This window comes from Mercenaria mercenaria, chromosome 14 (genome assembly GCF_021730395.1).
Source record: "Mercenaria mercenaria strain notata chromosome 14, MADL_Memer_1, whole genome shotgun sequence".
Lineage (NCBI taxonomy): Eukaryota > Metazoa > Mollusca > Bivalvia > Venerida > Veneridae > Mercenaria > Mercenaria mercenaria.
The window spans coordinates 26,426,466-26,438,092 of NC_069374.1; the positions used below are offsets into that span (position 1 = coordinate 26,426,466).

The window sequence follows — 11,627 nt, forward strand, 5'->3', positions numbered from 1 at the left end:
AACATGTGTTTTCGTAGTAACATGTAATAGATTCAAAGATTGTCGTTTTCGCGAAGGCCAGAAGGCCACAGGGACATGTCGTTCATGCCATTATTTAAAATGTTTTAAAAATCGAAATGATGTAGAAAGTTTGAATGTATGTACATTTTGCTCGTTATCAAACGATATCATAAGTGTTGCTACAGTGAACATATACCTCCAGGCAAGGAGGTGGAGATACTACTCCGTGCTCGTGCTCTCGGGTTGTAAATCCAAGGGAGACTAATAGTACACTTGATCATGTCATAAAAGTATTGCTTTAGCTTAAGTTTTAAGCAATGAAATGTTAGCAGCTATAGTTAAATATTTCACATGTAGTTTCTTAAAATTAAGTAAAGCTTTTTAATTGATGCGAAAGGTAACGGACCAGAATACTGGATGCTGTAAAAAATTTAACACACAAAGATTAGACGGTTATGACGATTATTTTACTTGTCTATAAAACACGAAGAAAGAAACATCAATAAAGATCGTTTTAGATTTAAAAAAAAGTCCTTGCGAAAATATTATACTGACCGCGAGACTGGAAATCGAAATCTTTATTTTAGCAAACACACCATTTTCACAATTTGGACAAATTAAAACATTAAGTTAGAAAAATATCGATCGGAACTTGTACTGTCACAAAGTATAAGGAAATGTACAAAATTATTTTTTGAAATAAAAATAAACCTGTCATGTCACTGTCACATATTTCGTCAAAATACAGTAGTCCTAAATAGGTATCAAGCAGCCAGATATGGCGGAAGAAATAATCCTCCATTTTTCCCAGTAAAAGTGGCATTTTCATGTTTTATATAAGACAGGTCCTTTTTTTTTCATTATTGACCTATACCCGACATTTTGGTAGCATTTCAAGTGGGTTTTTTGCTTTTAAAGACATGTAATCAAACATATTACAGATATATTCTTACACACAATTTACAACTTTGTCAGTTGGAAGATATTCCATGGTGTAGACATGTCAGACATTAAATCTTTGACATTAATATTACACGATATCTACTTTTCTTGGTGGTCTTTTGTGGTTTAGTGATCATAAGGCTAGTGATCTGTTCTAAAATGGGTCTGGGTATTATTTACAGCTCGCAGAAGATTGCTAATTTTATTAGAACATACAGCATTTTTACATGTTATACCCTTAAATAAGGCCTAACATTGCAGACAGGTAAGGAACACTAATTAAGGACAATAACGACAGACAGGTTATAGGACACTAATTTTGACAAGGTATCGCTACGGAGCTTGGCTAGGTTTGGTTAAGATTACATTGTGGATGTATTTTTGACATAATGATAGAAGCAGATATGAGAAGTGTAATTAATTAATTTATTTGTTTGTTTATTTATTTTGGTGAAGTAAAACTACATTTTAGTAGGAGTAGTAACAAGCAGATCACATCACTGCATTTTTATGTACTGTATAGTAAACAATTATGATGGGTAAAATCTTTCTTGAAAAATCTCTACCTTTTTTGTCTCAGTTTGAAGACAATTCTTAAATTGAGGAAAGGACTGGCCCGGCTATGTGTGACAGGAGTATGAACACATTACATTTAATATGGAATGTTATTTACGAAATACAGTTTAATGAATTAAACCATTTAAAACGCAAATGAAGTTATAACACTATCTAAATAGAAACATTTTAGATAACTTGTTTAAAATTGTCAAACTACATAGGAAAATTTAATGATATCTATTTCTTTTCGCGATGAAAGGGTATGGTGCGTAATGATACTAAAACTATGCCATCCCTCCCCATAACCAGATTTTATTCATAATAATTTTCACACGGATCATTGTATAGCCTTCGTCAATCTCGGCATCTGTGAACTGTAAGATCACGGAGTCGTTATTATAGTTTTTAAATGCGTGTACATATTTCAGGTTGACACACGATGGAAATATGCTTATGTGAGAAGTTTCCACTAGTTGGCCTGTATATTTACACGTTCCGGGTGTATCAGCAGATACTGACAAACAGCCTTTTTATCAGTCAGAAGTTCGTCAAAAGTCAGGATGAACTACTGGGGAACCATGGTAACCTCTGGTATGCGAGAATGGCAGACTGCATGGATGACCATTCGTTCTCAATGATACTCGAACCTCACAGAGTAAATTACACTTATGGAGATCATGAAACTGAATATTTCCATGGGGTTTATCGTTCATAACTCTACTCTCATAGCAGACGGCAAATAGAGAGGTCTATAGACCTTATAAAGACATTTTCGGATGTCTGTGAATAACGAAAATATGAAAGAAGTGATGCTAAATTGATTTGATGCGTAACGGCGCAGGATTTAATGGTGAAATGTTGTGTATTACTATTAATTAGAAACAAACATCAGAAATGCATGATGTAGTATATTATTGATCATTTTCTGCTTATTTCATTTAGGCAAGAAATGAAAATAATATATTATCGTATGCAAAACCTGTATAAACTGAACAATCCGAGCTGAAACAAAACAGAAAGTTTTACAGTTTGATATTTTATCAAACAGGAAGGAATGCTTTGTGTATGAGAGCCACCGTCAAACAATTTTAACACTTAAAAGAATTTTGAAAATCGGACGATTTGGACATTGGTCACACGGCAGTGTAAAATCTAAAACCAAAATAGCCAGCCATCATGATGGTGGCAGCAGTTGAAGGATGTATAACTTCATCCGCTGATGAAATATTTATTTACCAATCAACCTTTAACAGATTAATTTCTGAAGCCATTGAGTTTATGACACAAAGAATGCGAATTTCCTTCGTTCTAATTGGGAAAAAATGAGAAAATATTTTGGACTATTATGATTATTTTCCATTTAAACCAACCAAACATGTATGAGTTGATAGATAATCTATCCTGTTTGTTCATTCTTGAAAACCTATTTTACTCTTTTCAATTTTTTTATAAAGGATGGATTAATCTCTGCTGTAGCAAAGAAATCATGTAAGGTACGCGCAACGAGAAAGTGTGGTTTGATTTAACATTTGAGATTGTCAGCAATGTTGTTTGTTTTTTCTCACTACATGAATATGGATAGAATAATCAATATTACCAATGTATGTAGAAAATTTGGAAAACGTGTTTGAAAAAAGATGATTAATCCGTGTCTTTGATTTTACGACGAGATGTTTTAGAATTGCTTCCACTAAATGAAAAATGAATCACCTTTTTATCAATATGTGCATCGCATGCAGACGTTTTTGAAATGTGCAAGAAGAAATGATGGATTAATCCATGTCGCGAATGGTTTCACTACATGAAATATTTACGGATTACTTTGTCCTTATCAAGTTTAGAAAATTGAACACCAAAAATGCATGGATTAATCCATGTTTTGCATATATATCTTAGACGGTCTTACAATTTGTTTTCATTATATATAATAGGGGTGGTTAATCCGTCTTTTTATCATATGTGCATCGCATGTAGAAGATTTTGAAATGTGCAAGAAGAAATGATGGATTAATCCATGTCCGCGAACAGGTTTTCACTACATGAAATAGTAACGGATTACTTTACTTTTATGAAAGTTTTGTAACTTGCAAACCAAAATGCATGGATTAATCCATGTTTTGCATATATATTTTAGTGGTCTTACAATTTGTTTTCATTATATATAATAGGGGTGGATTAATCCATCTTTTTATCAATATGTGCATCGCATGTAGAAGTTTGTGAAATGTGCAAGAAGAAATGATGGATTAATCCATGTCTGCGAACTGGTTTTCACTACATGAAATAGTTACGGATTACTTTATCTTTTATTAAGTTTTGTAAACTTGCACACCAAAATGCATGGATATAATCCTGTTTTGCATATATATTTTAGAGGTCTTACAATTTGTTTTCATTATATATAACAGGGGTGGATTAATCCCCTTTTTATCAATATTAGCATCGCTTGTAGAAGTTTTGGAAAAAGTGCAAGAAGTAAAGATGGAAATCCATGTCCAAGAACAGGTTTTCATTACATGAAAGAAAAAATATTTATCTTTATCAAGTTTTGAAAAACATGCACTAAGAATGCATGGATTAATCCATGTCTTTGATTATATTTTTAGACGGTCTTACAACGTTTTCTCATTGCATATTATAGGGATGGATTAATCCATCTTTTCATCAATATTTGCATCGTTATGTAAAGGTTTGGAAAAGTTGTAACAGGTTTTCGCTACTTGAAAAAATAATTTATCTTATCAGAAAGAGATGATGGATTAATCCATGCTTTTGACTCTACATTTGAGATGGTCTACTAATGTGTTTTCCACTACAAATATTGGGATGGATTAATCCGTCTATTTCTATATTAACATTGCTTGTAGAAACATGTAAACATGCGCGAAGGAAGGGTGAACATATCTATGTCTTTCATTTTCAATTTTAGCATTGACTTTACTACATGAAATGGAGATGGATTAATCCATTCTTTATATTTTTTATCAATATTTGCATTTATATGTGCTAGTTTTCAAACATGTACACACTATGGATGGATTAATCCATGTCTTACATTTCCAGCATTAGATAGGGATGCATTAATTCGTCATTTTCTACTACCAATATCAGCAATGATTTGTAGATGATTCGGAAACATGCAAAATAAATGCATGGATTAATCCATGTTTTTGTTTTTTTTATATATCATACCAGGTTTATATTATCATGATTATGCCATATATCAATAGTCCAAATGAACGGATGGATTAATCCATGTTTTATAATGGAAATTATAACTTCTTGTATTCGGGTTTTTGCCAATGCATGGATCAATCCATGTCACAAATTCCGCGTTTATTTGCAAAATTGACAATTTCCAAAAACAGTCCTACGATATTTGGTCAAAATAAAGACACTCTAAATGGCGTATACTACCCCCAAACAGGGATTTTTTTGTCAAATCCCTTTTTATAAAATCATCAGTTCAAAATGATTAACATTGACGTAATTTAAAACGTTCACACGGTGATGTCAAACGCGTAACCGTAGTTCTGTTTATTTTCGGTGACACTGCAATACCAAAATTACTGAATGGTATTTGATGCTCTTGCTTCAAAGCGTTCCAATAAAATATTTTAATAAACGCCTTCTTTTGAGGGAGAAAGAATGTCAGAATGGATCTATAATTCAATAAGGGTCGGAAAAGTATGAAAACAAGTGTTGTTCATGATTATGTAATCGGATTCAATATGTTACAACATTTACTTTTTGTAAATGCACGCTCTGAATTCAATATTACATGAATTACAAAACGGGCTTTACATGCAAATTCGACAACGGTCACGCTTTAAGAATCACAAAAGGGATCATATTTAAGGAATAATAAAATGTGAATATCAACATATTTGAATATATCTTTCAAGAAATAACCAATTGCAATATAAGGGCGAACCGGTTTTAAAGTCTTTGAGTGTAGTATGTCGTCCTCCTTGTTTGATCATATTTAAGGAATAATAAGAAGTGAATATCAACATATTCGAATATATTTTTCAATATTTAACAAATTGTTATATATGGGAGAACCGTTTTAAAGTCTTTGAGTGTAGTATATAGTCCTCTCTGTTTACAAATTTATATTGTTAACGTATTACGTTTAATTTTCTTCAAAATATGCACGAATCCAAACAGACGCTTCTGGAGCTTTCAAGTGGTTTGCGGGCATTGAACGTGTGTTTTTCTGTTGGTGTTGTGCCCTTGCTTACATATCATGACATTTTTACTATACTGTTTCTTTGCAACGTAGTCGGAATATCACTCTGCTACACTCTTAAAAATTACAGAGCAACTGTCTCTCACGAACCAGTTTATTGATATACAACAATATTCCTTTAGGTTTAAAATTTTGTTTCCGGCAATATGCCCAAAACTAGTATAGGTGAGTAGGAAAATTTGTTGTTTTGGGGGTTTTGGGGGGATATTTTTACAAAGAAGAAAGAACAACGCAAAGCGAAAAGTATAATAATAGCGAACATATCTTTTTTTTACCAATGCCATAAAACATTCAGGTTCATGGCTAATGTTAAGGTAGGTCGGTTTACCAGAAACAAACATTTTTTAGGGCTAAGTAGACTTTTAAGCTAATTTGCTTGTTGATGTTTTAACTGACTGAGTTGAGTGACTTTCGAATATTGCACTTTTCTTTTTGAACCACACGTGTATTCATTTATCATTAAGAGGTTTAGATACGGCTTTCTACAGCTGTACGTTGACATATCGGTTAAAATATGTTTTAATATAATGTGTAGCCCCAAATATGTGCCAATTATTAAAGAGATACATTAATTTTATTTAGGTTTTAAGCAACTATATGTCCATATTTCTCGTGTGTCTATATTTGCCAATGGCATCAGTTAATAAGCATTTTGCCATTTATTTATGGTATTACTCATATTACCGTGCGCTGGATCAGGATTCAAGGACAAATGATGTTACAAAAGGAGGGAATAATTTTGTAAACATAACAAACAGAGTAATAGGACCCTGTACCTGTACAACACATGTCATTTCATCTCAGTAGACAAGTGTGCGAAATTTAAATCCTTTGCCATTTGCGGGTACTGAGATACTACATTACAGACACAAATTTAACCAAAAATTGCTCAGTCAAAAGGGACCATAATTAAACAAAAACGCAAAATGAAGTTACGCAACATGTCATGTCAGATTAACATATTAGATGAGTGTATGAAGTTTCCACCAATTCTCATAAGTCGATACTTACACAGAAGTTACCAAAATGCTGAAAAAGAGGCATAATTTTGTAAAAATACAAAACGAAGTTATTGAAATTGTGTACTGCATGTCAAATCATCACAGTGAACAAGTGTATGAAGTTTCAGTACATTCTCACAAGTGGTTAGTGCGACAGCAGCTTACATACAAAAAAAAAATCAGCCCGGCGCTTACGAATGGACAAGAGCAATACCTCTAAATATTTTTCGAAAACTCGAGCTAAAATTGAATCAAGTTAAGCGTGTTGGCTTTATATTGATAAATATGCATGATTTTTTCTGGGAACATTTTGTACGACCTAAGCTGCGCAAATAGTAATCTGCGGTGGAACGATGCACAGCCACTGCTATCAATGTTTAGAGCCTCGTTTTGTTTTGGGCCTATTTTGCGATGCAAAACTCTATGGCTGTGTTTTGAGTGCTCTGTGCTTCCGGGAAATCTACCCTTACCTTTTATTTTTTATGATATAGCATTTAAATTGTAACGTATTTTGAACGGATTTAACCTGAAAATTTTCAGTTATCCTCTTTTAGTTTTTAATTCGAATATAAAATTGCCAAGTGAAAGACTCCCGTGAAAACTGTGACAATCAAGCAATACCAGATTTACAAATAACAAACTTTAACGGATAGAACTAACAAACAAAATGATACATTTGCTCATTAATCACATATAAAAATAAAAAATATATGTATACAAATAATTAGACGCGAACAGGAGTCTTGTTAAAGTTTGGGTTATTCCATGAACATAGCAGAAGCCGAAACATTGAATTGTCAACAATGAATTGTTGTTACAAGGAAGGAAGTGTAAAATGAGGATATCGCAACGAATAGTAACTTGAAAAAGAGGCGTTTCTGCAAGATCAAACTAATATCAAATTTAATTTAGTTAAAATGGGCTAAACGGATTGCACTGTCATACACTAAAATGAATGTGTCTATCAAACGTTTACGTAAAACAATTGACTGTTATGTTAAAATATACCACCAAGAAGATGTTTAAGATTTTGTATAATTTTAAAGGTAAAACCTAGCGGAGCCTGTTCGTAGTTTGCGATAACGGTTACCTCATGGAATCACCGCTTTACATAATATAAAAGGTAATACAGCGATATGTATAATGAAAGTTACTACAGGATTTATCATTGTGTTTCTTGAAATGCTCCTGCAAAAAGAATAATTTGTGCTATTTAGAAATCCATGAAATGTACGTATAAAAGTCATCTCCGTTCTCATATATTACTGTTTCCTAATTTTCACTAAAAAGACTAAATTGCAGGTTTAAAAATGTTTCTACTAACTCCTAAGTAGATATGTTAGAATCTTTAATTTAAACCAATTTATTAGTGTAAACGCAAAAAAAAATATAAGTGTATATTTTGATGATTAATGTAATAAGATCTCTCAATATATCATTTAAATCCTCCAGGAAAATAAACTTGCATGCAAGTACAAATGTCACTTCTTTATTTCATAAAGAGATACATCAGTTTTTACAAATGTTTTGTGGACACCCTTGGCAGATCTTTCGTCCCTGGTAGATGTAATAAATATCCCTCCGGCAACCTTCGGATATCGCCTTCTTGTTCGACTTGCAGGATTTCACTGGACAGCCATCTTTATCTAGGTTTGTGGCTATATATACAGAAAAAAAAACAGTAGGTAAACTACCACTGACACAAATGAACAAGCGTATTTATTAACTGTCCAGTAACTCATTTCAATTTAGACGCAAATACGCTGACACTTCAACATCTTAATATATGAGATATGATTTTTTTCTTCGCCGGGATCTCGGACTATTAAGTCTAATGTAGATTGCAAATAAAACTGTCAAATAACAGAAAGATAAATTTGCTACAGTTCGAGCCCTAAGTACACTACTGCAAACTAAATGTAGAAAACAAATGGTAACAAAACTTACATTCTACAACGCACATGTCACAACCTTGACAAACCTGATCCTTCCCATGCAAGAAGAAAGATACTGAACGACAGCTCGGTGGGTACAGTATGAGAAAGCAGGGGACAGCTGGGCAGTCTTTAGAGCTTTTTGCCTCGCTGGACGCTATAATATTTGTAACAGATGTTTAAGTTTAAGGTATATTAGTGTCAACAAAATTTACTTATGAGAGTCCGACAATTATTAGCACTGGACTCTTCTCTTTTTTAAAGCAAATAGCGAATATAATATTAATGAGTAAATTGTTCTTTTAACTGCAGTCATATGGTGAATCAATTTCATTTAATCGTGTCATTTGTGCAAAAAGCATCAAACTATGTAAAAATATTATTGAGTTTTATCTGAAAAAAAAGAAAAAACTGTTGCTGTAATGTACAAGATATCCGACTAGCTGACCATTTTCCAATTATCTGTAACCTCGCCAAAATATTATATACTATATTTTACCATATCTATAGAGCACCCTTTTCATGATCAAAGGTGCTTTACATAGCGCAAAGGCAGCTACTCAGGGCGCTAAATTCATCCTTTTCTAGTACAGAAACAGAGCGACAGCGTAATTCAAAGCCCCAAGAACTCAGAGAGAAATATATTTAGATACAAGCCTGTCCGGCTAACTTAGCCTAACTATTTGCAAATAGACAGTCTGGTTCCTTAACGTGCTCGATGTAGAGATTCGAACCCCGGACCCCAGGATTGACAGTCGAGCGTGTTACCATTAGACCTGCGAGCCACATAATTCTTTAAAACATACAAGAATGCAACATATTTACACATTATGATATGTGCGAGTTGCATAGTGTATTCACTGAAATACACGGTATGTTATTGTGCTATAAAAATGGCCGTCAAAAGTTAAAAGGCTGTTAAAAATATAAATATGAAGTAGTGTTTTTTACTCAGTCTAACCATCATTTTACTGTAAACTAGTACTGTCACAGGAGTGACGAATAATATCCCATGATACGATCTTCTCACAGAAGTGTGGCAAATTTTAGTTGGAAAAGGGCCATAACTACGTTAAAACCATGCGGTTCATGGGGAGTCAATTAACGGTATCTCTACTATAAGCTCTAGCGGTCCTTAAAAGGGGCTAAATTCCCCACTTAGAACAAAATTACGAGAGACCTTTTAATAAATTTACAGACCATATTGGATGAAGATCCATCAGGCGGTTCCAGAGAAAAAGTCGGTTAATTTATTTTTAGTTTTAGCCTCTAAAAGAAGCCCATTGCCTCTACTTGAACAAACTTTGGAGATAATCTAATAATGATGCTACAGACCAAATGTGATGAAGATCCATCAATCGCTTTATTAGAAGAAGTTGTTTAAAGTTGTTTTTTTCTATTTTTAGCTCTTTAAGTTTTCAAAGGAGATGTTTAAGTAAAAGTGTTAACGCAGGACGACGGACTATTGACGACGGACGCCGGACCATCCACCTTTACTAATAGTTCACCTTGCACAAAATAAAGCTTAAGTGAGCTACAAACGTGCGATAATCTTAGATTACTACCTATTACAGAATATAGGAATACATCTTTTGTGATATATATACAGCTTGGCTCATCCTTGTAAGGCTGTTAAATTGAATATTTTTTTTATGTAAGTATGAAATATTTTGAATAGCCTTAATGCCTTATCAAAATCAAGTATATCATAATAAAAAGTTGATCAATACTTTGATAAATTGTGTTTCGTCTATGGAAATAATCTAATAACAGCATTTACTTTTGGTAGTTAAGTTTCTTCTAATAGAATATGACCGTGGTGCGCAATTTAGTTCGAAATATTACGGGTGTATATCAACCTTTAGTTTAGTGGCATCAAGTGATTCTCCCTCTACGACCAGTGCAGACCAAGATGAGCCTGCACTTCTTGGTCTGCACTGTTCTCAATTCTGTCTGTAAATGTTCGATTAATAAATGGTACTGTCCAAATTGAATGATACTCTATCACATTTTAGAAATTAAGCTGGGTAAATGGTAAGCGTTAAACGCAGCTGTTTACGTATATACGCGTACACATATTTTCATATGAAAAGTTGTACGGGCGGCTTTTATCCTTACGTTTAATAAGAAAACCAGCTGTAAATACAATATTGCATAAAAAGAATCTTATATCATCGAATACTGCAGAACCTTAAAGTTAGCTCAAAGTAAAAATTTTCGAGCAAAAACTTAGAAAGTTTTAGCGAATGTGTTTCATATGAATATTTTTATCAAGCATTTTGAGCCTTTACGCAAAGGTAGGATTTACTTACTTATGAGTGAAAAAAGTCTCAAAGAGCACTGCAAAACGGTATTAGAGCACATATTTTCAAAACAAAGAACTTTGCAAGTTAAGGGTGTATAAGAAATGAATCAACTTCTTTTATTTTAGTAATCCAATTAAACTCGACTTATCTAAAATATTTTAAAGAATTTTAAACAACAGTACTCTCATATAGTCGCAAAAATTACATTTTGCATTTTCATTGATAGAAACAGTAAGCTCCGCCGTTTACTATCGCGCTGACTTTATAGTAAAACGTATAAGAAACACAATTTAAAGATCATCATGAAAACTACGTACCAACAAACATCCATAAGGCTATGAAACAAACAGTCGCTGTATTCATGTCTAATAATATTCGCAAATTAATAGGAATTTAATTAAATCTGTTCAATTTAAACGTCTATAATATGCCTCATGGCTATATATTAATCCTGGTAGTCAGTCGTATAAATTTCTGCTACATATGTTACGCATTGCCATTGGTTGAATCCATGATAAAATGAGCTGGCAATTTTTTAATGTGCTTGAAAAAGTAATAACGTATTAACAAGTTCAGGTGTACACTTGAATTTTGTACACTTGTACTGAATCTTGTTTTCAGATTCCTTGAATGT

General features: G+C 33.0%; 1 protein-coding gene across 1 annotated transcript; it reads right to left on the minus strand.

Annotated features, from left to right (window-relative positions):
* Positions 1-8,226: 8,226 nt before the first annotated feature.
* LOC123526190 (uncharacterized) lies at positions 8,227-11,362 on the minus strand. The gene is made up of 3 exons (XM_045305236.1): positions 11,311-11,362; positions 8,701-8,844; positions 8,227-8,411 (listed from the first exon to the last, which is right to left on the minus strand). The coding sequence occupies exons 1-3, from the start codon at positions 11,354-11,356 to the stop codon at positions 8,263-8,265; spliced, it is 339 nt and encodes a 112-aa protein (XP_045161171.1). The 5' UTR covers positions 11,357-11,362; the 3' UTR covers positions 8,227-8,262.
* Between the last annotated feature and the right edge of the window lie 265 nt (positions 11,363-11,627).